The sequence below is a fragment of the Pongo abelii genome, chromosome 3 (assembly GCF_028885655.2).
Source record: "Pongo abelii isolate AG06213 chromosome 3, NHGRI_mPonAbe1-v2.0_pri, whole genome shotgun sequence".
NCBI classification, from domain to species: Eukaryota; Metazoa; Chordata; class Mammalia; order Primates; family Hominidae; genus Pongo; species Pongo abelii.
The window spans coordinates 207,045,892-207,072,884 of NC_071988.2; the positions used below are offsets into that span (position 1 = coordinate 207,045,892).

General features: G+C 43.5%; 1 protein-coding gene across 6 annotated transcripts in view; it reads right to left on the reverse strand.

The window, feature by feature from the left end:
- ACSL1 (acyl-CoA synthetase long chain family member 1) overlaps positions 1-26,993 on the reverse strand; it is a 72,041-nt gene that overhangs the window by 7,159 nt on the left and 37,889 nt on the right. For 4 of the 6 annotated variants that reach the window (NM_001132153.1, XM_054553216.1, XM_024245539.3 and 1 more), the window contains 14 exon segments: positions 414-502; positions 2,097-2,169; positions 3,129-3,224; positions 3,855-3,989; positions 5,555-5,689; positions 7,615-7,692; positions 10,329-10,402; positions 10,912-10,963; positions 11,096-11,128; positions 14,671-14,849; positions 15,071-15,170; positions 18,525-18,626; positions 22,090-22,154; positions 26,763-26,877. In NM_001132153.1, coding sequence (NP_001125625.1) covers positions 414-502; positions 2,097-2,169; positions 3,129-3,224; positions 3,855-3,989; positions 5,555-5,689; positions 7,615-7,692; positions 10,329-10,402; positions 10,912-10,963; positions 11,096-11,128; positions 14,671-14,849; positions 15,071-15,170; positions 18,525-18,626; positions 22,090-22,154; positions 26,763-26,877 — 1,326 coding nt within the window. 6 annotated transcript variants of the gene reach the window in all.

The window sequence follows — 26,993 nt, forward strand, 5'->3', positions numbered from 1 at the left end:
CCCTACGTTCTGGCTCAAAGCTGTTGGAAAGCCCCGCAGGGAATGAAATCACTTTTAAGTAATTAGGCTTCCTATCCAGTAGCCAGCAGCTCACTAATAGGTACCCAGGGCAATCAACAGGCAGGAGCTTCGTCCCAGGAACTGAGGCCACTGGGTGCCTTTCTTTGCAGGCTCTCCAGCCCAAATCCCTATGAGGCCTGGCAGAGGAAGGCAGGTGTCAGTGTCCCTCCTGCCCACTCCCCGAGAGCTGAACATAAATGTACCCTCAGAAAGAAGCCTGGCAGACTCCAGGATCACCAATGAAGTCAAGTTCAATGGCTTTACTGAGCTGTTGGGAAATACCACAGCATTCGCAAAGTCCAGCGATCACAGGAAACAGCAGCGAGGGAAAATGACTGACGGTTTTCACTCACCTCGCCCTCGCCCTCGGCAGCCATGTAATTCATTTCTTCCACATCAACAAGTTTTATCAAATTGCACGGCATCGGGGCCCCAACATGGCCTGTATATTAAATAAGCAAATGGTCATTCCTAAGGGAACTACTCATAACCTCAGGTCAAATTATTTTGATAGCAAACAGGATTCCACATAAGAAAAACAGCTGGGATAAACTTCTGATTTCTGCAATTACAGCCATTCTCTTCCTATTATAATTTAAGAGAGTCTATTCTTAGACTAGGGAAGAACATATTTAGTGTCTTCAGGACCTTTTCCAAGTGTGATGCTCTGAGTTATTTATGAGTAATTTGGCCTCTATGTGAAGGTTCCTACAAACACCTGGAAGCAGGCTCTCTCAAACCTTCACCCAGCTTCCACCCTCTGATCGCCCCCACCCATTACTTGCACTCATCTTACACAGAATTCTTAGCATCCTGTTCTCTGTAAGAAGAGAGAATATATGCAGCTTTGGCAAACCTCACACACCACCTGGTTCTGATCAACCTGGCCTTTATTTCCCTGCGTATGAAGAAGCATGTCTTACAGTTTTTTCTAAGATGGGACAGTGCTTATTTCTACAGCTAACTTAACTCTCTTGCCAAAGGCTGTTAAGACTGGGTTGTCTTTTCCAAAAGCTGCAACAACAGACATTAGATATGTTAGATATCACATTAGATATCATAAATAATTCTTCCTATGTTTTAATAATTTGAGCTTCTAGAGATCAGTATTCCAAATTCTCTGTTAAGGAAACTGAGGTTAAAAATTAAACAAATACCATAAAGAAGATTCACAGACTGTCTGCCTCAATTCCAGTAGAATGATGTTACTAGACAGTGCTAGGTTCTAGAATCTATGTTACTAACTGGTGCTAATACTTATAATACTCCAAATAAGCCGGGGAAGTTGATTTATCGCAGTGTAGAATTAACTACTCAGGTGACACAGAGGAAGCACAGAAGTTCTGCAGTCGGGCCGGGGTTGAAATCCTGGCTCCAAAGCATAATGCTGCGTAAATCCTCATACATTATTTACGTGTTACTTAAGCAACAATCTATGATTTCCTGTGAGAAGTACCAGAACTTATCTCACAGGGACACTGTTGTGGTTACACTGACATTAGGTACATCCTAAGCACCCATCATAGAGGCTTACCCATGACAGAAGCTCAATTATTTTTGTTTGTCCTCCTCCTTTTTCCTTTTGAGAAAAGACTCTTTGAGAAAAAGGACTTGTATTTATTCCTATCGGTAGTCCCAATACCTAGCACAGCACACAGTACAAATAACTATTTGTTGTTTAAAATGACCAGCAAATAACGAGACCCTACTCAATTACTAGGAAGCTCTGTTGGGCCAGACACTCTCAATCTGGAACACAGGGGCCCCTCTCAGATGTCACTAGTAGAGTCTAGGCAAGTCTCTGCTGCCACCAGCTTTACAGTCCGATCCCCAACACCACCCCTCAGTTGCAGGAGGTGTTTTCCCCACAATGCCCTGACTTACAAGAGTGTTTGCCCCCAGGGCCTAATGATCAGAAACATAGCACTTTTGTTTTAAGATGGTTAATGAACCAATCAGTGATTAACCCAATTCCAACATACCAATAACCCAATACGAATAACAAAATTCCAAAAAGGAGCCTCCCACAGCCATACCTGCGGTCCAGTCTCCAGGCATGGTCAGGCAGCACCCGGCAGTGCACTCGGTCTGTCCGTAGCCTTCATAAAACTGGGGCACCAAGAGACGTAACATTATTAAGGAGAGCACAATCACACCTTTGCTGGAAGTGCACAAGCAATGAAGTCTCACTAACTCCCAAGTCATGGCTGACTGGTGAAATCTCGTTTCAAATGGTCTGTTCAGTAAGTTCAGTCAATGGTCCAGTGTGCTTTACGCCAACACCAGCCGTCACCCAGGTACATCTTCTACTTAACTTCCTGTGGCCAAGCGAGGGAGAACCCCTATGTGACTGGTCACCACCCAGCAGCAGTGAACTCCCTTGGCCAATTCACAGGACGTGTACCCCACACATGTCCCGTCTGCCACCAAATCCTCCTTTCTCCCTTTACTACAGGTTGTCAGCATGGTGTGCGGGTAGGCTCATCACCTGTGACCCATTCCACAGCTGTATACCTGCTTCTAAAGGTTGTCTTGTACCTGATTCTAGAGAAACTTCAACAAATGGCAGACACACACATTCCCCTGCCTAGGGTAAAAAATACACATGTGGTTGCTTCTCCAAGCACCTAGTAATAACATATCTTCCAAACAAAAATAACACACACACACAAAGTAGGGGGTGGGAAGGATAGGGGTGATGTTGGTGAAAGGACACAAAGTCTCCATCAGGAGGAACTGGTTCAAGAGCTCCATAGCACCACGTGGTGACTACAGCTAACAACAATGTATCATATACTTGAAAACTGTCCAGAGGGTAGATTCCAAGTGTTCTCACCACATGGGAAAAAAAAGTATGGGTGGTAAGACACATGTTAATTAGATTGATTTAGCCATTCCACAATGTTTACATATTACATACATCAAAACATCATGTTGTACGCCATAAATATAGATACACTTGTCAATTAAGAACACACACACACACACAGAGTACAGACGACTTTTGGTGCAGAAGACGACTGGGCGTCCTAGTGTGGGAGAATCAGGCGCCGTGACATCCACCTCACCTGACAGCCCAGGGCTGCTCTGAGGAACGTCAGCACAGTGGCAGACACCGGGGCGGCTCCTGTCACCATCAGCCGGACTCTTCCGCCCAGGCTCGACTTTCAGGGAGGGAGAGTGGGAGAAGGTGAGGGTTACACACCTGGAAGTCGGTGGCCTCTCAGCAAGGAGGCCTGCTTGGGACCCCGTTCCCTAACCCATTGCTGCAGGCCACACGGAGGCCACACGGAGAACTCAGCCCTCACGATGGCAACACAGGGCTACAGTCTGTTTCCACCCGTGACTGCTCTGTTGCCTCCCAACGGGGATGAAGTCAGCCCCACCTCTGCAGAAGCTATTTCAGGGAATTAGAACACGACTGGGCGGATCTGTGGCAACTACCACAGTTCTGGCCTTCTGGGGGGTATGATATTGTTACACATTATCACTCATGCTTGAAAAATTACCTCAAGAGTGCCACGCTTGTTCCGGAAAAACGCAACAAAATGGAGAATGAGAAAGGCTCCACTACCCTGAATCCTTTTCCCCCAGATGGTTGCAATACTGTTGATCTTAGAAACTGAGGCCTCCTTAATGGCTTTGCCTTAGTTTTTAAACATGTGCCAGAATTAACAAAAACGTGTTATTCTCTCCCTTACCTTCCTCTCTCCCTCTCACAAAACAAGCCCTCCCAGAACTCTGAAAACCGAAGTTGGTTTCCAGGGGAGCAGTGGCTGTGAGTCACGTGTTACCTGTACTTTGTGGAAGATCAGCCGGTCCCACAGGCTGTTGTTTCTGATGATGCCGCTGCGAAGCTCTGCTTCTTTCCTCTTGGAGGCAAAGTCCAAGAGCCATCGCTTCAGTGTGGTGTTTGCTTGTCCGAAAATCTAATGAGGCAAGACATGAGAAGGTTTTCACACCTACTAGGACGGCCAGAGTCAAAAAGTGTGGAGAAATCAGAACCCTCATACACAGCTGGGGAACACAAAATGGCACAGCTGCTCTGACAGCCTGGCCGGTCCTCTAACGGTCCTATATGGTCAGCACAGGACCAGCAATTCCACACCTTGGTATACACCCAGGAGCAACGGACACATACATCCCCAAATGCCCATCAAGTAGGAATGCGTAGGCCAGGTGCGGTGTATCCCCACGCTTGTATTCCCAGCACTTTGGGAGGCTGAAGTGGGCGGATCTCCTGAGCTCAAGAGTTTGAGTCCAGTGTGGCCAACATGGTAAGTTCCCATCTCTACAAAAAATACAAAAATTAGCCTGGCATGGTGGCATGTGCCTGTGGTCCCAGCTACTCAGGAGGCTAAGGTGGGGGGACTGCTTGAGGCCTGGAGGTGGAGGCTGCTGTCAGCCATGATAACACCACTGCACTCTAGCCTGGATGACAGAGAGAGACCCTGTCTCAAAAAAAAAAAAGGAATGGATACATAAAATGCATTATATCCATACAGTGGAATACTATTTGGCCGTTAAAAGGAATGAAGTGCTAATACGTGCTACATGGATGCTTGTGAAAGAAGCCAGTCACAAAGGAGCACATACGGCATGATTCCATCCACAGAAAGTCCAGAATAGAGAAATACACAGATTTAGAACACAGATAAGCAGATGCTGAAGGGCGGAGGGGGTCTGGGAGATGATAAAGAATAGGTAAGGGTTTCTCTTGGAGGTAATGAAAATGTTCTAAAATTGATTGTAGTGATGGCTGCAGAACTCTGTGAAAGTACTCAAAACCTTTGAATTACACACTTTAAATCAGCAAATTATCCAGAGTATTATATGTTGATAAAGTTGTTCTTTTAAAAGGAACCATTAAAAACATAAAAAGGTTCTGAGAGATAACAGAAGTCCTGCCTCAAAATAAAGAGTAAGTGAAAACTCTTCCTGGAGATTGCTCATGCCCCTCGCGCCTGGCCCTGGCTGTGCGGTCCACACGATGATACCCACCGCAGAGGGGCTGGTGTTCTCTTGGGCTCTGCTGTGGCTTAGTCACTTCTTTCAGAGTAGCCAATTAAGTAATGTTTTACCATGTCCATGCAAGGAGCTTTACCATGAAGAAAACCATTTCATAGTTACTATTCTTACGTGATCCCATTAGCAACTTTTGGAGACAAACAGTAGGAGAGAAGAGGTAACAGTCCATGTTATACATGAGGAAGCAGAGGCTCGAAGTGTTTATTGTAAAAATAAAATGGCCTCCCACCTTATGCTTGTATTGTGACCACGGTTTACAAAGTGTGTTCATGCGTTTGCTCTTATAATCCTTATCAACAACTCTGAGAGGTAAACGCATTCTAATTTTACAGATGGGTAAACTCAAGTTCTGCAAGACTGGGAGGATTGTCCAGGGTCAGGTGGCACATGGCACAGCCCAATTCAAGCCCAAGCCCCTGCGTCCAAGTCAGTGCTCAGTTCTGGGACTCTGCTGCTTGGAACTTACTCGGTCAAACATCCGGTTCAGCAGTCTTGGGACCACAGGGAAGATAGTGGGTTGAAGCACCTTGAGGTCGTCCATGAGCAGCCTGATATCTCCTTGGAAAAATCCGATTTTAGCTCCATGACACAGCATTACACACTATAGGGGTAATGGAAACAACGAACATTTTATCGTCACAGCAGGGGTTACACAACACATGGACAACATCCAACATTTCAGTTTCAGCATTTCAGCCCAGTTTCCAGAAATCTTAAATTTCCTAAATATAGGTAACTTAAAAAAAATGTGCATTTACTAGTCACTGTACAACATGGAAATGTGGTATTTCTCTTGGTTATCCTGAAGATACAGGACTTAGTAGAAAACTAGGCTATGTTGTTTTTAGTGATGACCACAGAGATTCTACTCTTTTACTGCAGTGGTAAGTATCTGTTCAATGAATGACGTGGTATTACATATTCTAAATATTTTTAGTGGCCGAGCACGGTGGCTCACGCCTATAATCCCAGCACTTTGGGAGGCTGAGGCAGGTGGATCACTTGAGGTCAGGAGTTCCAGTCGAGCCTGGCCATGTTACGGTGAAACCCCATCTCTACTAAAACAAAAATTAGCCGGGCTTGGTGGCGGGTGCCCATAGTCCCAGCAACTCAGGAGGCTGAGGCTGGAGAATCGCTTGAACCCAGGAGGCAGAGATTGCAGTGGGCTGAGATTGTGCCACTGCTCTCCAGCCTGGGCCACGGAGGGAGACTCTGTCTCAAATATGGCCTTCCAGAAACTTTACATTTAAATTATTCTCAAAATAAAAACTTAACTTCTTGCCTAGAGTCCAAGTTTGTTAAAGTCTCACTTTCTTTTGTCTGAATCTAACTAGAAGTTTCTGAAAGGCCACCAAGTATGATGAATTTGTGACACCAGGGTATCTAATACCAGAGTGGCTTGCCATTCAGCTAGAATACACTGCATGATTTTTTTCCTGTCTAGTACAAACCGTACTGGCAAGCCATATGGACCTGACAGTTTGCCTATTTAAAATTTAAAAAGAAAAGATTCAAAAGATGACACAAGGGAAGTATAAATGTTCTCCGGCTTAGAAGCAGAAACCACAAGAAAGGTACACCATGGTTCACTGTTTAACGATTACAGCTCAGAAAGCTTTTGTTCAGTGTGCCCTGCCTTCTAGGCACACCTCTAAAACTCGTCAGGTACAGCAACTCATGTGAGATTGCTTTATAAACCCAGAAGATCCTGAGGTGTGCAGGAAGTAGAAGGAACAGATGGCAGATGGGATCTAATCGCCTTCGATCCTTTGGGGTGAGCAAATCTGACAGGGCAGCTGTCATCCAAAGCATCAGCGGATAGTCACCTCTGTCTCCAACACAGCAGCGGGCACACAGCTAGAGCTCAGTAACTACTCACTAAATGAATGAATGGTGCTCATTGTTTTTTCCTACAGCATAAAATCCAAAATTGTCAAAGAAGGAAAAAAGATGGTTCTTGGTCAGTTTTAAAATTAGTCACACAGTTGATTACAGGGAGCCTAGGAAAGTCAACTCAAGGATCATCCTCTTTTTCCAAGGGCACTTAGAATATTGCTGAAAAAATTAGTTGCAAGCCAACTTGTGCATTATGAACAAGCACAATCAAAAATAGAGACTTCTCACAGAATGGAAGCCTCGCTGGGCTTTGTAGAACTGAATTAATAATGACTTTACCTTTATAGTTGGTTTTTCTGGACTCATGTCCATATTAGTATCCTTCAAAAGTCTGAGCTCCTAATTTTAAAATGAGTGATTAAATTCCAGTATCCTGTTCATACTCACAAAAAGAATTTATATTCTTTCAAATAATCTGCATCATTTCTAAAACGGGGCTGAGCAAAGAATTCTCTATAGGGATGACAGTCTGCACGTCACACTTACCTTCAAGAGCTGTTCATACATGTGTGCAAGTGGTAAATATGAAATGTGTGTGTCACTGGCATTCAAGGGAAGTGCTTTCTGTAAAACACAACAACTTAGCAGAACATACACAAACAAGCAAGGAAAACAAAATTAAATGCCTACCTCTACAACTCTCTCAAACATATGGGCGAGAGGCAAGAAAGATATCAAAGTATCATCTGGGCAAGGATTGACTGTATTCTGTAAGCAAAGATAGCAGCAAGGCAGAAAAGCATTAAGACTCCCAGTGAAAGGGAACATCGCACACCGGGGACTGTCGTGGGGTCGGGGGAGGGGGGAGGGATAGCATTAGGAGATATACCTAATGCTAAATGACGAGTTAATGGGTGCAGCACACCAACATGGCACGTGTATACATATGTAACAAACCTGCATGTTGTGTACATGTACCCTAAAAGTATAATAATAATAAAATTAAAAAAAAAAAAGACTCCGAGTAACCTTCCGTTTTATTTCTGAGCACATAGTACCTCAACACTGAGGAGAAACAGCTTTTGCTTATGGTCTGCAATTTCTTCTCACTAAAGAATAAAATGAAAAGCAAGGGGCATGGTGGCTCATGCCTGTAATCCCAGCACTTTGGGAGGCCGAGGCGGGCAGATCACTTGAGGTCAGGAGTTCAAGACCAGCCTTGCCAACATGGTAAAACCCCATCCCTACTAAAAATACAAAAATTAGCCAGACATGGTGGCACATGCCTGTAATTCCAGCTACTTAGGAGGCTGAGGCAGCAGAATTGCTTGAATCAGGGAGGTGGAGGCTGCAGTAAGCCGAGATTGCACCACTGCACTCCAGCCTGAGCAACAGAGTGAGACTCTGAATCAAAAAAAAAAGCAATACTTTAATTATTCAAATAAAGTGGAAGTCACTCCCAATGACAAAGTAAATCCACTTCAGGGCTTTAATCAAAACAAGGAAAATTTTGCTCAAATTGGAAGGTTAAGGGATTATATGCTCTAATCAGTTAGTATTTCATCACTACAGTATCCTAGTACCCAGCAAGTTCAATTTTACCTTAAGAAATACAGGACCCATTTCAACATAAAATTGCATTTTATGTTGCTAGGGAAAGGAGGAAAGAAGATAAAAGAAGGTGGATTTCCAAGGTCCTTAGAGTATTTTGAGTTTGATCAATATTTGTAATACCTTAAAGCCCTACTTTACATATCACAATTTGTTTAATGCAACCTCAGATCTGGCACCCAGGAATTTGCTCTCCTATAAAATGCTGATCGTGATGGGTCCACAGACAGATTAAGTTTGGACATCTGGTTTCCCTCAGAATGGGCCTTACTTAGGGCAGTCACAGTGAGGGTTTGTATAGAATATTCATGTTATTAACATAAAGAATTCTGGCCAAAACAGGGGGTGTCCAACAGCAGCTGCTGTCATACCAACTAAGAAATGAGGGCATTGTCGTTACCTAGGGGATGATATACCAAGTTCTGAGCCATGCCCTTTCCTTTCCTAAAGCTGGGTCACCCTTAATAGTAATGTAACAATGGATGAAAGCATCAATCCTGAGCAAACACAGCAGCCCCAGAAGCACTGGATGTGGACTGAGCATGCTATAATCTCAGCTTGATATTATTCAGGTCTGACAGGCATCCCAAGTAGTACTTCTCAGGATGAAATTGTTATATTAATATAATGAGAAATCAGACTCCATTCTATCTATACTTTTCAACTTTCCGATTTAGAACAAAAATATTGTCCATTATCATGATCAGACATCTTACAAAGCTGAGAAGATACTGATATTGTAATTGACATTGTAATTGATTTGATATTGTAATTGACTTTAAACAAAGTTCTGTAATCGACTTTAAACAAAGTTCTGTAATCATTTGCCTCAATGAGCCACCAATGCGTTTTAAGTTTTCTTTGAAGGCCAATTAGGAAATCAAAATTTCACATTGGTAAGGTACTAAATGTTGAACTCTGTTTAGAAAGTAAACACCTTTAAAAAGGGCATTTGGAAAGTGTGAGCCAAGTAAAGTAAGTGGCAAGATCCCTCAAAGATCAGTTTTCTGCAGCCACCAAACATGTCCATTCCCCAAAGCCATTAAGCTCAGGCTCCTGCTACAAAAATCAGAGCTACGGAATACTTCCAAAGAGACTGCAAAAGCCAATTATGTTAAATGTAAAAAAGAGTATAAGGAAAAGGCATTATATGGTTCAATAAGCACCTTTTTAAAAGGCAAGTTTGGAATAGACTCTTGGTGTTATGGACTGAATCACATCACCCCCTTCTAAATTCATATGTTAACGTCCTAACTCCCAATGTAGATGGGGCCCTGCTGTGACTGGATAGACTAAGACACTGGACAGTAAACTTTAAAAGTACGGGAAATTAGCTGAAGTGCAAGGCTTTACTACTTCTAGTGCAATGGAAGTCACACTGACCACAACAGATAATAATCATTCAAAAACTTTTAACATATCATTGCCAATTTAAAATAAATTATTTCCCAAATACAGGGACACTGGATAAAAACACAAGAGAGCCCATCTCTTCTCTGTCTTTTCTTGGACATGTTTCTAGGGCAATATCCAAATAGAGTTTCTCTATAGAAATGTTGCAGTGAACTTCATCTGTCAGTTCACCTTAATTATCACAGGCAAGGGTTGGCGATTAGGTTCAAAGTGAAAAAAGAGAGAAGGTGGACTTGGGCCTGAAGTTCTGACCTTATCCGTACGTCACATCGTTTCTAAATGCCACATGGACCTAACACAGTGGTGCCACCTTCAGCACTTTCATTCTCAAGGACTAATGTCAACCAATGAGGAAAGATGACTACATCCCAAAAAGTTACCTCTGTTGCTTTCACAAAAGCTGAACAATCGCTCACTATGTTTCGATGAGTGACCATTGCTCCTTTGGGGTTGCCTGTGGAGCACATATGAAGCAGAACAAAGTTAAAGAATGACAGAAATGAAGGAAGCCCAGAAACCTCACATAATTAGGGCCTCAGACACCTCTACTGTTAGATATATCGTGAAAGCCAAATGTTGAACACTAAATTCCTAAGCAACCTGCAATCCTTACACTGACTTATCTTTAAAAACCTTTATTAATATGGGCACATTTTAAAGGGTATATACGTAGTCATAAGAGAAGAAAAACCAGAAATTTTCTTCCTGGGAGCCACCGATATAGTCTGTCCTAGGAAGATAGGCGAATCTATTACCACCCTCAATAAATGTTTGAGGAATTATCCGACACTCTTGGACTCTGAGAAGAGCTTACAGAGCAACAAGAAGACAGCACTTGAACCGCTTCCTTTTCTTCTGCTTTTGGTCTGTCTACTGTTAGCTGATAAGTCATCCAAAAGAGGTGGGGGAAGAGTACAGACCAATGGCTGCCACCTGTAGAAGCAATTCTATCTCAAAACTCACCTGTAGTTCCACTTGTGAAACAAATTACTGCAAGATCTTCAGGTGCTGGAGGCTAAAGAAGATTAAAAAAAAAAAAAAGCTGGTATAAATCAGAACAGAAAAGAGAACTATAAGCCACAAGGTACCAGGCTAGATATTGAAAACTACAAAGAAGACAGAGCAGGGTCTGCCACGGTGTGCTTACCTTGGGCTTCCGTCTGTTGGCTCTTCCCAGGTCCTTAATTAGAAGAGAAAAAAAGTCTTAAATGGAAACGTTTTCTAACTGTAAAGGATAAGGTCATATCAAGTCACTTAAAGCTGGCTTCATTCACAGCTGGCTCAAAAACAGCATAATTTTCTAATTAAAGAAACTATGGCAGTTTTAATTAACCAGAACCAAAGTATTTATTCATTGTTCTCAGAAGCCATTTTCCAGTTACCTCTTCTCTTACATAAAACTCCATAAATGGTATTAGGACTGGTCTTTGAAATAGGATGTATTAAAAAAACAGCAGCCAAAGTCTTTACCATGCATTTCTGGTCCCCACTTCCACTTCTTATTAGGGCCTTTAATAAAGCCCTGTTCTTAACCATAACGAGATACTGCAGATACTCTGCAGGTTCCTCAGATCAGAGCACAGCACTACCTCACTCCCACATTCTGCACAACTGACACATGCAATCTGGGAAGAAGAAAAATCAATCTCTGCTCGATTGAAATGCTAGGCATTTTGGAGAGGCTCAAATATCTGCTCAAATATCTCCCCTCGTAGAGTGGAGATAGGATTTGGGAGCCCCCAATTATAAAACAGGCCACAGCAGACCCTCTAAGACTACTTCCTGAATGGACTTGAAGGTTAAGAATGATGGACATGCGCATTGTGCAGGGACAGCATTTCCCAGCGGCAGGCTTCCAGTCACTACCACTGATGGGGTTCGGTTTACTGCATTAGGGCAGTCTTGGTGGCCACTTTAATATCTATTAATTTTAACAAATGAACTATTTATATTCTTTTCCTATTAAAATGGAACACCTTGAATGAGGATATGGAATGAACATGCCATTGAACATGTTCAATTCACGTGGAAATTAGATGGGTGTGCTCAGGGCTTAGTGAGTTTCTGCCCAGCATACATTAAGTTTTCAATCTTAATTACATTTTAAATGATGTAGTGACAGACCACCGATTAAGAACAGGAACTAATATATCCAATTAGAGGTCAGCCAAAAGCTAAAGCAATAATTCTGTACATTTTTTTCAAAATAACCTTTATTAGCTCCAGATTTCTACTTGTCTATTAAAAATTCTTACATAACTTCTGGAGATGCCCAATTCTTCAAAAATTGATGTTAAATAAAATAAAGCACCAGTTACATACAATTTTGCTCTTAATTTATTGGGAACAAACATTATCCAAATTAGTGCACTGTTGCCACAAAAGTTTCACAGCCTTACATCTCTCTTACGGTATCACTTAGGAAAAATACTGCAATTATTATTATTTTTTTTTTTTGAGATGGAGTCTCGCTCTGTCACCCAGGCTGCAGTGCAGTGGCATGATCTCGGCTCACTGCAACCTCTGCCTCCTGGGTTCAAGCAATTCTCCTGCCTCAGCCTCCCAAATAGCTGGGATTACAGGTGTGCGTCACCATACCAGGCTAATTTTTTGTATTTTTAGTAGAGACAGTGTTTCACCATGCTGCCAGGCTGGTCTCAACCTGACCTCGTGATCTGCCCGCCTCAGTCTCCCAAAATGCTGGGATTACAGGAGTGAGCCACCGTACCTGGCCAAATACTACAATTATTTAAAAAAAAAAAAAAAAAAGTTGCTATCTTTATGTTCCAAGAAAAAAACACCACCCGTAAACAAAAACTGAATTCTAGTTAATGATAAACACACTGAAGTATTTAGGGGTAATAAAATCTGCAACTTACTGGAAATGCATCAAAAAAATAAGATGGATGGATGAATGGAGGGACTGAGTGATGGACTGATATGCAATGAGGCAGATATATTAAAATGGCAATTGGTGCCGGGTATACAGCTGTCACGGCAGTTGGTGCCGGGTATACAGCTGTCACGGCAGTTGGTGCCGGGTATACAGCTGTCACGGCAGTTGGTGCCGGGTATACAGCTGTCACGGCAGTTGGTGCCGGGTATACAGCTGTCACGGCAGTTGGTGCCGGGTATACAGCTGTCACGGCAGTTGGTGCCGGGTATACAGCTGTCACGGCAGTTGGTGCCGGGTATACAGCTGTCACGGCAGTTGGTGCCGGGTATACAGCTGTCACGGCAGTTGGTGCTGGGTATACAGCTGTCCGCTATGCAATTCTTTCAACTGTTTGTATGTTTAAAATTTTCATAATTAAAACACTGAAAAATGCAAACATTCCAAATACCAGTGATTCTATTTTTGATCCTGTAAAAACATACATTAATATAAACTCAACACAAGATCAACCATAACGCTAGTTTTAAATTCTTTTTTTTAGACCTTCACCTTTTGCTCAGAATATTTTTAAAAACTAAGTATAAATCATATTAAGCAGTTAAGTGTAAAACAATATCTTCTATAAATTAATATTTTAATATAAACTTTATATTATAATCTTCAATCATCTAAATAATTTTTAAATTTCAACATTACTTCTTTATCATACAGCAGTCAAAAAACACCAGAAAAATTCCTGCATCTGTGGGAAGGGAGGGGAGAAAAAGGGAAGGTAAGGGAAAAGGAGATTACATTATAGTAAAAGAGGGTTAAAAGTAAAAAAACAGAAGTGGGGAAACACTAGGTAACAAGCTATAAAACCCCAATTCAACAAGGAAGCACCCGGGTCAGCACTTGCGGAATCATGTTCGATGCTACTGAGAGAGAGAATTGGGCAGGGGCGCACACACGCACAGGAGAGAAGGTTCTGTTAGAACACACGTGCTTCCCTGTGCCTACTGGGTTCCTCAGGAAAGGTTCTACAGATCCTTACTTATAGCCTCAAATTCTTTGTAGAAGGAGGAAAACTACACATAAAAATTTAAAATCCTATCTATAAGTTTCAGAAAAATATTTCTAACACCTTCAGAAAGAGAAGGACTGACTCTGTTTTCCTATGACTTGCTATGATATGTATATAAAAAGATCTTCCTCTGGCCATGTTCCTTGGATGGAACTCTAATCCAAGTCCAACTGACGGGGATCAACTTCTTGTATCATCTGACATCAAGCGCCCAAGCTGAGCATGGACCACGCTCATTCTCCTGGAATGGCTGCCTTTAAAGTTGTGATTGGTATGACTCTTAAAAGAGTCAATATGAAAACAAACCAAATCAAACATGTATGTTGGAAATTCATCAGGACTCTCCATGAGCCATCCAGGGAAAAGAACGATGAGGCTGATTTCTATACTTGGCTTGGCATTAGAGACAAATTAGTAAGTAAAAGGCATTAAAGCCCAAAGAAGACACAGAAACTGGAAGTTCCACCTGCCTGAAGCTGTAATTCCCATTTCTGGCATTTCCGGGCACAGCTTGTCAGTGCTCTGGAATAAATATTGGAGTGCTGAAAGCACTTGGGTAAGGTGTGATGTCTTAACACTGGGCACACATGTAGAATCCTTTTTCCAGCAATGAGACAGAAGTTTCTGCTCTCTTTCATGGGTTGCGGAGGCGACCGGCCAGCGCTGGGACTGCACGATAGCACTAGATACACTGGATAGCACGTGTGAGCCAACACGGCCCCAGGGAAAGCCTTCAGAGAAGGGAGGGAGGCGGGGAACTCACCTCCATCGCCTTCATGCTGGTGACTTCCACCCCACACTTCTGGCCTCGTTCCACCAGTTCACTGCCGTAGGCATCCATGAGAACTATGATTTTAAGGCCTGGTATTAACTTATTTTCTACACCCTCTAATAAGAGTATGGCCTTCTCTGGCTTGTCAACAAAAACCAGAGAGAGTTCAGCTGTAAATGAAGAGATACAATGAAGAATAAGCTCTGGGATGTTAAAAGATTGACTCTGTCATATCCAGCACAAGGATACTTGAAGTACTACATTCTTTGAATAAAAAGGTAGATATACATTTACATGTAAAATCTTTGTCAAATCAAATGTAAGCAAATGTAAAGTCCCTGAACCTAACCAATAACTATGCCAATAATCCAGGCAAAGATCACAGACGTACCTTTGTTGACTATGTAGGTGATGGCTTCATTTCCAAGGGTATCATAAAGTGGAACGACCACCATCGAATAAGCAAAGCATCCTTGTTCAATAATCACCCACTAAACAAACAGCAAAGGTCAGGGAGAGAAAACAAGATGTCATCACGGAATCAATAAGGAGAACAATACTCAAGAGAGATTCAAAGTGAAAATGTCTGACGCAGCAAAATTAACATCTGTGTTATCTACTACTCTGTGCCAGGTGCTATGAGGGGTTCAGAATGAGAAGAAAACACACCTGTCCCCTTCTTAAAAAGAAATTAAGGCCAGGCACACTGACTCACACCAGTAATCCCAGCACTTTGAGAGGCCAAGGTTGGGGGAATCAGTTGAGCCCAGGAGTTCAAGACCAGCCTGGGCAACATGGCAAAACCCTGCCTCTACAAAAGTTATCTGGACATAGTGGCACACACCTGTAGTCGCAGCTACTTGAGAGGCTGAGGCGGGAGGATTGCTTGAACCCAGGAGGTTGAGGCTGCAGTGAATTGTGATCACACCAGTGCACTCCAGCCTGGGTGACAGAGTGAGATCCTGTATGTATGTATGTATGTATGTATGTATGCACGTACAAAGAGAGGGAGGGAGGAGGGAAGGAAGGAAAGAGTGAGAAAGAAAGAGGAGAGAGAGGAGAGAGAGGACAGAGAGAGAAAGAGGAGAGACTGAGAAAGAAAAAAGAAAGGAAAGGAAAGGAGAGAAAGAAAGAAAGAGAAATTAAAATCCGCCTGAAGAATTGAGGCAAATATGTTAAAAGATAATTAGCAATAATTATCAGACAGGGACTGACTCAGAGATAAGAAAGCCCACCATCGGCCAAGGTAGCTACAGATGCTACTGGGAGGGTGTAACTGAGATTGCCTTTGGAAAGAGAAAGAAAGAGAGAGACAGACAGAGACAGAGGGAGGCAGGGAGATGCTAACAGAGGGGACGGCAGGATCAAAAGCAGGGGTGGTGAGACCGATCTGACTGGCACAGACGGTTCTGGCTGGAGAGCAGGGAGCAGCCACTGAGAGTTTCTCAGCACAACAGTGGCTGTGGGGCTCAAGGAAGACCCCTCTGGCAGCAGGGCACTGTATGCCCTGGAATAGGGGAAGGAGTACCTTGTCTAGCAGCAAAACTGTTTTGATAAAATCCCTCTAGAAAAGTGCAGGAAAGAAGTGAGACAATAACTGGCCACACTGCCACATGCAAGATGCAGTAAGATGTGTCTGAAGGCACTGGCCACATAGCCACTGCCCTACCTACTGGACAAAGGTGAAAGATCACTCCTTCACTACCATACCCAAGGGTACCCCACTGCCTCCGGCTGCACCTTTCTAATGAAATCATCTGCAGAACTCTGACACACAGGACAGATAAAGGCACAGCCAGGGGAAGGGGGCACAACCCACTCACATCCACTTGGCCTGGAACTAGGCTTCTGAGTTTCAGTTTTTTCCCAGAAGGAATTTTCAGCCAACAACATAGAGATCAGGTCCAAGCTCCTTAGGCACATGTGACGCATAAAGAAAGCTCTCTTTCCTGCCACTCCAACACATGAAAATGCTCCACTCCCAGACACAGGTGTGAACGTGGGCACTCCCTTGGCCTCCCCACCCCTATTTCCTTCGAGATTCTACTCAGGTGCCACCTCCAGGGAGCCCTCCTTGACTGAGCTCCCATAATCCTTCTGCCCTGCGCCCACACTTACCACTTGACAGAGAAAGCACCGGTATTTAGGTCTGTCTTTCCTTACGTGGTACCTTAGGAAGAGGGGCTGAGTCACTGTGCTTTGGCACCCCCACACAGTGTCTGACATATAGTGGGTGCTCAGCAAACATTTGTTGAATGAACTCATAAATATAGGAAGGAACCTACTTCTTCAAGAGATTCGTTTTGCAGTTCTAGATTCATGATAAAATTCCACCAAAACAAACATTTTGATGTGTTCATTTGGGATGAAAAAAACTAAATTCTACAAGCCCAGTCACAGTCCAGCTGTGGAGAATGCTGTTTTCCCCGTGAAAGACCACAAAACTCTAAGAAGCCATCTTTATTTATAAAAAAAAAAGTCAGTAGCACAGGGATTGAGCCAGCATGTCTTCTGGACACAAGTAGGTATAAGAATAAATTCGATTTCTTCAAGCCAGATGCTTCCATTTTTCTAACCCAGCTAGATCTACTAATCTGTTGAGTCATACCATAAGCAATACTTCCAAAAGAGCTGCTCATTTAAACTCAGTTTCTGATATGTTTTGGCTGTGTCCCCACCCAAATCTCAACTTGAATTGTATCTCCCAGAATTCCCACATGTTGTGGGAGGGACCCTGGGGGAGGTAACTGAATCATGGGGGCTGGTCTTTCCTGTGCTATTTTTGTGATAGTAAGTTTCATGAGATCTGATGGGTTTATCAGAGGTTTCTGCTTTTGCTTCTTCCTCATTTTTCTCTTGCTGCTACCATGTAAGGAGTGCCTTTCACCTCCTGCCATGATTCTGACGCCTCCCCAGCCATGTGGAACTGCAAGTCCAATTAAACCTCTTTTTCTTCTCAGTCTCAGGTACGTCTTTATCAGCAGTGTGAAAATGGACTAATACACTTTTACACACTGGTTTACAGAAACCATGCTGGGCCTAGACCGCCAATGACAGACTGCCCAAAGGAATGCCGGCTAGCAGTGAGTACTGTCCCCATCACCCATGGTATTTTAAACTCTGGAAACCAACCAGAGGGAAAGCTTCATACCTTTCAGAAAGGAAAAAAAGGAACCTGCTAATAACAAAAATGTATCTAAGTCTCTCTATAACTTATTAATGCCATTTTTCTAACCACAGAGGTGACTCTTAAAGTAAAAAGACTCCTTTGTTAGTTATCTGTTCTAAGGATTTTGTTTGAGAACCTGGTTTAAAAAAACTAAAATAATCCCCCCAAAAAAGTGATTTCTTTTTTCTCTTAATGGCAATTAAAAGGCCCTGCTTCAGGTTTTCTTTTCTTTTTTTTGAGACGGAGTTTCGCTCTTGTTGCCTAGGCTGAAGTGCAATGGCACAATCTTGGCTCACCACAACCTCTGCCTCCTGGATTCAAGTGATTCTCCTGCCTCAGCCTCCCGAGTAGCTGGGATTACAGATGCGTGCCACCAGGCCTGGCTAATTTTGTATTTTTAGTAGAGACGGGGTTTCTCCATGTTGGTCAGGCTGGTCTGGAACTCCCGACCTCTGGTGACCCACCCGCCTCAGCCTCCCAAAGTGCTGGGATTACAGGCGTGAGCCACTGTGCCCAGCCCTGGTTGAGGTTTTTGTATGTATAACTTTCTAAGGTGTAACGTAAAGCTATACTTTTAGTAGAAATCAGACTACAAAATTTGGTCTCTAGCAGAAGTTAGGCTCTTATATCTGAGAATTCTCAAAATCATGCACAGCAAGTACCTACTGGTTCATACCTCAGGTCTATTTTGAGCAAAGATGCCAATGAACTGATCTGGGGCAGTCTTGAAGCCCTTCTGGATCAGTGCTGAGCCTATGCACTCCGACAATTCTGCAACCTAAAATGGAGAGGAAAAAGTCAGAAGCAGCATCAGGCCCCAACTCCAGAAACAAAGCTGACCAGACGACAGGCTTGTCTCTCAGCCAGCACGCAATGCTGCACACAGAAGGGGGAGGGAACAGGCAGGTATTCCTTTATTGATAGATTTTTTGGTAAAACACAAGGTTTTATTCATAAGAAATCAGAATTAAGCGAACTGACCGCAGGGTTCCTTCTGCAAAGCAAATTAATCTTATCCCAACGGCTGCAGGTCACAGATAATTATATGGCAGGGCTTCTTAAACATTTTTTTCTATTTTAGTTTTATACAATTATAAAAATAATAGAGAGATGGATTTTTTTCTATTTATAAAGCAGCCAAAACTTGTTTATTTGGTATAAACACAGAAACAGCAACTTTTGAGAGACCTATAAAAAATAAGAGCAAGCTCTTATCCCTAAGTTCTACAATTCTATTCTTGAGAATGTAGTCTTAGGAAACAATTCAAACTCAGGAGGAGGTTTTTAAAAGCCTACATATAGGCCAGGCACGGTGGTTCACGCCTATAATCCCAGCACTTTGGGAGGCCAAGGCAGGCAGATCACTTGAGGGAGTTCGAGGCCAGCCTGGCCAACATGGTAAAACCACATCTCTACTGAAAATAAAAAATTAGCCAGGCATGGTGGCGTGAACCTGTAATCCCAGCTACTCAGGAGGCTGAGGCAGAAGAATTGCTTGAACCCAGGAGGCGGAGTCCGCAGTGCACTGAGATCACCCCACCGCACTCCAGCCTGGCTGACAGAGTGAGACTCCATCTCAAAAAAAAAAAAAAAAAAAAAAAAAGCCTACATATAAACATATGCAAATATTTCAAAATTATTGCATCAAAAATCTCTAATCATGGCTGGATGATTAAGTAAATGATGGTAAATCACTAAGAAAATGCTACATAGAAAATATTATAATTATGAAAATTACATCAAACTTGGGACAATATTACAATGATAAGCAACACATGTAAATATAAAAATGCATATTATAATAACTAAGTAAAAATTGGTAGGTTTGCAAAATTTGGCAGGGTAATCCTATCCTCTCCCTGTTCCTACCACAAATAAACTAAAATTTTTTAAAAATCTTAAACTTTGCAGTTCTTTTCTTTTTCTTTTTTCTTTTTCTGTTTTTTGAGACGGAGTCTCACTCTGTTGCCCAGGCTGGAGTACAAGGGCGTGGTCTTGGCTCACTGCAACTTCCACCTCACGGGTTCAAAGCAATTCTCCCTGCCTCAGCCTCCAGAGTAGCTGGGATTACAGGCACCTGCCACCACACCCAGCTAATTTTTGTATTTTTCAGTAAAGACGGGGTTTTGCCATGTTGGCCAGGCTGGTCTTGAACTCCTGACCTCAGGTGATCTGCCCCCGTCGGCCTCCCAAAGTGCTGGGATTATAGGCGTGAGCCATACCGTTCCTGGCCTGGAGTTATTTTCTTTATTCTCAGTTTGCAAATTCTCAAGAGCACTCTTAAAGCACACCCATACCCGTAGGAAATAAGGCCATACCTACTCCTGGCCTGGAACCCTACTGGTTCTGGGCCTTGACACCATCCTGGCCCTGCCTATGGGGAACAGACTGATCGTGGTAAGGTGACAATAGGATGACACAAACAGGCTCATTACTACTCTCTCCTTCAGAGACGAGTTCAAAAGTCTTGGTTGCATTTAAGAAATCGGAATCTGAGAAATGCCTGCAATTGGATGCTATATAGCTGGTAAATATGATTGAATAATACACACACATTTATATTTCTAGATCGGTCATACATTCTTAAAAAAAAAAAAAACCCTTTAAGGCATTCCTAGCCACCAAAATTCATATTCATTGGATGACTGAAAAAAAAAAAAGATTTCAATGTACAAATCCAAAGTTGGCTTCAGTTTTGTATCTTCACCTGCTTCCAAATGAAGCGTGCAAGTCATAGATTCACACCTTCAGAAACCCCAGTGATCTTCAATCTGCCTTGAAAACGCCAATCTGCAATGGACGTGTCTTCTCTCTTCCAGCCACTAAACAACAGAAGTAACCCAGGAGGCACAGAGGACTCCATGATGCCTCAGGACCATCACACACAACACACACGTTCAACACACACAGGCTGTTCTTACACTTGTGAAAATGAGGGATCCTGGAAACTACTATTTGTACAAGAAACTACTATTTGGCTCTGGCAGGACAGAATAAAATTGGGAAATCCTTCCAATCATGTGAGATACTGCTCCTAGCTCCTTCTACAGGGGAGGTGTGAGAAGTTGCTTCCCCTTCTCTTGAGAGACAGATGAACACCTCTCAAGCAAAGCCTTCTGCATCCTGTCGACCCCAGAGGACGGACGGGGAGAAATCATACACTTCAGCCTGAGAAGAACCAACAAGCACTACTGCAGGAGTGTGGCTCCGAGGCTGCAGAGAACGATCCCCTCCACAGATGCACCCCAAATACACCAGCTCCTAAACTGCCCTTCACACAAAACCCAGAAGGAGGAAGTGCATTTGTATTCATGATTCCACATGATTACCTGCCCCTAGAGCAGGAGAAGGGGAGCCAGGGGCGGGAGCCTTTCCTGGACAGCTGTGTGGAAGCAGCAGGCAGCAGAGCCGGCATGTCTGGAGCACCCGCCTGTCCCGGGGTGCCGTATGGACTAGGGAAGAGCCGTGGCATCCATATTCATTGTAATCATGATGAAAATAAAAATAAACAGCAACGTCTTCCTGCACTGCTACTGCCACTCCTGAACCGCTGTTTCAACAGCTGTAGCCATCGATGGGTGGGGACTAGAGACCGACAAGGGTCACCATACTCAGATCCCAGCTTCCTTTGTGCTTATACAGTAACACAAGTGTCTTCCCCGAACATCTGTGTTCCTCCCTACAGCTGCCTGGCGGTAAGTGTCACACAGGTGGTGAGTTGGCCAAGGACAGCTTTGAGGGTCAGCAGCACGCACTAGGAAAGCCTACACAAGAGGCTGCAGGCCTTGCTTCTGGTCCTGGTTCTGCCACTAACCAGTTCTGACCTTGGGTGAGTCACCTCTCTTCCTGAGACAGGTCCCCCTCATCTGTAAAATGAAGACATGTTCCCACGTTCCGGCTTCTGAGTTTTTCTAGTACCCCTCAAGTGGAGAGGAATAATCCTATGTCGCCAGGGGGACCGGGAGAATTTCTAGAATTTTATCTTTAAAATTATACTTGACTTCACAATGTATCCACATCAGCTTTGAAATACAATGCTTTGAACCACCTGTTAAATTCCTTAACTTGTTCTCCTCAAACCTTTGTGTCAAGTTTCTCCTTGGGCACCCCATGCTTACAGCAAGGCTCTGAGCTGGTCCAGCACATACACTCTGGAGAAACCTTCCAGCTCCAAGAATTCACGTACGGAAGCACCCCTGCTTGCAAGAGGAGTCCACAGAGTCTGTCTCATACAAACTCACCTGTTTATATGAAAGCCATTCATAGGGTTGGTCTGGTTTCCGAGAGCCTAAACAAGGGCCATTATCTAAAAAAAGAGAAAAAACAACGGATGAGCTGAACATACATAAACATTCCTAGATTTTAATTTGTACCCCAACCCCACTCTACTAAACATCAGCTAGACTCTACTTTAGTCCTCAGATAAGAAATGGTGGCTTCAGATTGGAAATGTTTTCTCCCTCAGTTTTGGTCTGACTTTTTCTTTGCTTGTTTATTTCTGTTTTGTTCAAGTGGGGCAGGAGAGGGGGACAGAGGGGAGAAAAGGCAAAATCCAACTCCTAAGGGCACTTAATTTATGATTCCTCTTTAACACCCTACTGGTTTAGACCAGGAGTCAGCAGACGAGTGGTAAAGAGAACCTGCTGTAGTGGTAAAGAGATACCTTTTCAGAAGAGGTATTCATCAAAACTTTTCAAGAAGTCTAAAGCATTCTAATTCAGAATACGGAAAGGAAAATATAATTCTTTATGTGTCCAAATTTTGATGACCAAAGGTATCAAGAATTACCTGGAATCCTAGTTACATGGGTGAAGTCATGATTGCAGAAAAACAAAAACAAAGAAAAGATGCAAAATGAGGTGACGTGAAGCGGTATCTGTGAAGCTAGGAAATACCGAGATGTTTCCCGATTCCTATTCAGGTTTCAAAGAAGCAAAAGGGGACCATAGTGCATCTGGCTTTAGCATGTTAGGTCTGAGTGTTTGTGAGGAGGCTCTGATTTGACGTGAGGACCTAAGGAAGTAGGACAGAAGGCAGGGCTGGCCCCATCACACAGATCATGCCCCAGACAACGGCAGTGTGCTGCACACGCAGATTCAGGAATCAGCCACGTGGCTGCGGAGGACGCAGGCTGGACACACTGACTTCTTTGCCATCCCTAAAAACAGTCTTGATGAAAACAGGAAGAGTTATTCTCGGACCCTCTCCAATTTACAGAGACTGTAACAAGCGCCATACAAGATGAGTCCGATCAGATGTTGTTTCCAGATGGGAAAAAAAATTACATTAGTCATATGAAATGATGCGATTTTATTCCTCAAAAACAGAGACAGGCACACTGCAGCCAAGGGCCACATCAGGCCCACTGCCTATTTTTGTAGACACAGTGATAGTGGCACACAGCCACACTCATTCATTTTTGTTCTGCGTGAGGCTGCAGTTGAGTAGTTGCAACCAAGACCATATGGCACCAAAGCCAAAAATATTTACTATCAGGCTTTTTACAGAAAACATATGCCAGCTCCAGCTCTAGAACTAGTCATTAAGCTGCAGGCTCACCGGGGGAACTTAATACTATACCAGGCTCTATTATTATACCCAGGCTCTAGAATTTTTTGTTCAGTTGAATAGGGATGGGGCCTGGGCCTCAGTATTTTTTAGAAGCTCCCCGATGGCACAAAAGTGCAGCTAGAGATGAGAGCCACTGAGAAGCAGGGAGCTCAATCTTTATAAATGGCTTCCTTGGTGCAGTTTTAAAGTACTAGGTTTAAAAACTCTAGGCGGGCTGCTTCTATCATTCAACAAACTTCTGACCCCTTATCCAAGTGCTGGGTCTTCTTGCTCTTTTGTTTGAGTTTAATTCTACAGTAGCCTAAGAAAATCAAAGCTTAGAATAAAAAGATCCTCTGGGGGAAAAAAAAAAAAAAAAAAGGAAGCAAATCGAGACCTGCAAAGCAGCTCCCTTCAATGAGTACAGATCAAGAAGACTGGACTTACTTTCCTTCACCTTCTCTGACACATCCATAAAAGGACTTTCATCTTCCAGGGGGAGCAAGCAACCAAAGTTATGTGACTTGTCTTCAGATCAGAGGAGAGTCAAAAGCATAATGTAAGTCACCACGCTCCTCGATGAATGTATATACATTTACATGTATACAGCAGGTCCTCAAATAACGGCATTTCATTTGTACGTTCTCCCCACATCTGTGTGGTTTTTCCTGGGAACTCTGGGTTCCTCCCACATCCCAAAGCTATGCCTGTGAGGTGAACTGGTGCATCTCTATGGTCCTAGTGAGTGTGGGTGAGCAGAGTGAGTGTGTGAGTGTGAGTGGGTGTGAGTATGAGTCTCCCTACGATGGGAGGATGGGAGGGTGTCCTGGCCAGGGCACTTCCCACCTGACATCCTGAGCTGCCCAGATGGGCTCCAGCCACCCATGACCCTTAACTGGAATAAACAGGTAAATATCTTATTTATTTTTATTAATTGTTCCTAAATGTATGTATCGCTCACATTTATTTCATGTTTAATATAAGAAGTGTGGTCTTTATTTAGAAGTTTGGTGATGTTTTTGTGACGAGAAATACGCTGTGGGAATTCAACTCTTGTTCGTATCAATTAGCCTATGGGAAAAATTGGTTTCATTATAGTCGTTTTCAAGTTGCAGTTTCCAAGAACCTATCAAAGACATTAACTGAGGACTTACCGTATACATGCTCTGTGGTGGTGGTAAAGAACACACACACACACACACACACTCACACTGTTTCATGTGCCATATGTTAGGCTGATCCACCTGATGGATATTTACTATCACAGACAAACCCTGACCTTGACACCAACTTTGAAAATGTTCATAAATTAAAAAATACACAAGTAAGCTTGCTTTTCCTTTGTAATAGGGCTTAATGCACCTGCTATGGGAACATTGGGACAAACTCGCCAAGCTGAAACATCCAATGTTACCAGTGTCAAGTAAAAAACAATAGGCACTTTTTTTTTTTTTTTTTTTTGAGACGGAGTCTCGCTCTGTCGCCCAGGCTAAAGTACAATGGTGCAATCTCGGCTCACTGCAACCTCCACCTCTCCAGTTCAAGCAATTCTCCTGCCTCAGCCTCCTGAGTAGTGGGGGTTACAGACATGCACCACCACGCCCGTTTAATTTTTGTATTTTTAGTAGAAACGGAGTTTCACCATGTTGGTCAGGCTGGTCTCGAACTCCTGACCTCGTGATCTGCCCGCCTCGGCCTCCCAAAGTGCTGGGATTACAGGTGTGAGCCACCATGCCTGGCCAATAGGCACTTATTGAGTGCATATTACATGCAACGTATCATGAGGGATAGAGCCAGCAATACCACATGGTTCCTGACCATAAAAAGATTACAATCTAGCTAGCAGTGGCCCAAATAAAAGCTAAGCATCAGAGGATTTAAATAACAAAGCACAGATTCCAAGACCATTTTTAGAGAAGTACCTGGTATAAGCAAAAATGAAGTGGCTAAAATAGAAAGAGGGGTGGAGAAACCAGAGGTACTCCCTCCTTCACTGAGGATGCATTAGTGGGGCGCTCACTGTGTGCCAGGCACTGTCAGTGCTGTGAAAAGAGATGATTGATAGCCACCTTGTTCTCAAGGAGCTCGGGCTAGGGGGGCAGAATGCCAGGTAAACACCTCTGTGCCATCAGGAGTTATGCAGAAGGAATATAACATGCTGGGAGGGAAAAGGGAAGAAATGCCTCACTTGGAGGTAGGGGATGAAAATGATAGACTAGGAAGGTTTTAGAGAAAAGGTGAAATGCAGTGAGTTTTGTAAGATTAAAGAATACATCAAGCACCCAGGCTGGGGGTAGAAAGAAGCTTTATGATGAAGAAAAAAAAGTGCACGGCCGGGCATGGTGGCTCACGCCTGTAATCCCAGCCCTTTGGGAGGCCAAGATGGGTGGATCACCTGAGGTTGGGAGTTTGAGACCAGCCTGACCAACATGGAGAAACCCCATCTCTATTAAAAAATACAAAATTAGCTGGGCGTGGTGGTGCATGTCTGTAATCCCAGCTACTCGGGAGGCTGAGGCAGGAGAATCACTTGAACCCAGGAGGTGTAGGTTGCGGTGAGCCAAGATCACGCCATTGCACTCCAGCCTGGGCAACAAGAGCAAAACTCCATCTCAAAAAAAAAAAAAAAAAAAAAAAGTGCACAAGTCTGGGCATGGCTCACACCTGTAGTCCCAGTGCTTTGGGAGGCTGAGGCAGGAGAATCACTTGAGGTCAGAAGTTTGAGTCCAGCCTGGGCAACATAGCAAGACCCCATTTCTAAAAAAAAAAAAAAAACTGCACAAAGCCTCAGGGCTAGGAGAGAGCAGAGGTAGTCGTGGCTCTGCAGGAAGTTCAGTATGACCTGAGGGCCCTATACAGGAGGCCTGGGAGGGACAGAGGCTAGAAAGGAGGTATGCTGGATATCACAGGGTTTCTTACACCACAGTTAATAATTAAGGGTAATCCCATGAGCCAACATTTCCCAAGTATCTTTAACAGAACACTGCCATCCTGGGATGTCAGTATTTCTTTCTCAAAATATGGGTCTCATGGTCAAGTACGCACGAAAAATGCCGGATTGGGCCTAGTTCAACAGACCTCTTTATCGCAGGAAACGTCAGAGCCTATTGTGCACTGGTGACTCACCATAAAATACAGGATGTGACACTCACACATTTGACCATGGAGCCCCCAGGGCCACAGGGAACATCTAGAGGGTCCAGTGAGCTTTGGGACTGACTCTGGGAAAGTTACAGTGGACACAGAGGGGCCTGAGCGACACCAAGGAGGCGAAAGATAGGAGCAAATGTGCATTTCTGAAAGGCCACTCATTCTTCATGAAACACGGCGAGCGGGAGCCATGCAAATGCAGGAAAATGCTTACTTGACACCTGTATTCCCCTCTGGAAACCTTCGTATAACGTTGTGACATCATCATAGAAATACACCAAGGGCTCGTCGCTGTCAAGTAGTGCGGATCTTCGTGCACCACCACTACCCTATCAAAACAGAAAGGGGGCATGTTAGAAGGCGATGAAACACGTATGCACTGTGGAATGGCTAAATCAAGCTAATTAACATATCCATTCCTTTACATCCTTGTCACTTATTCGTA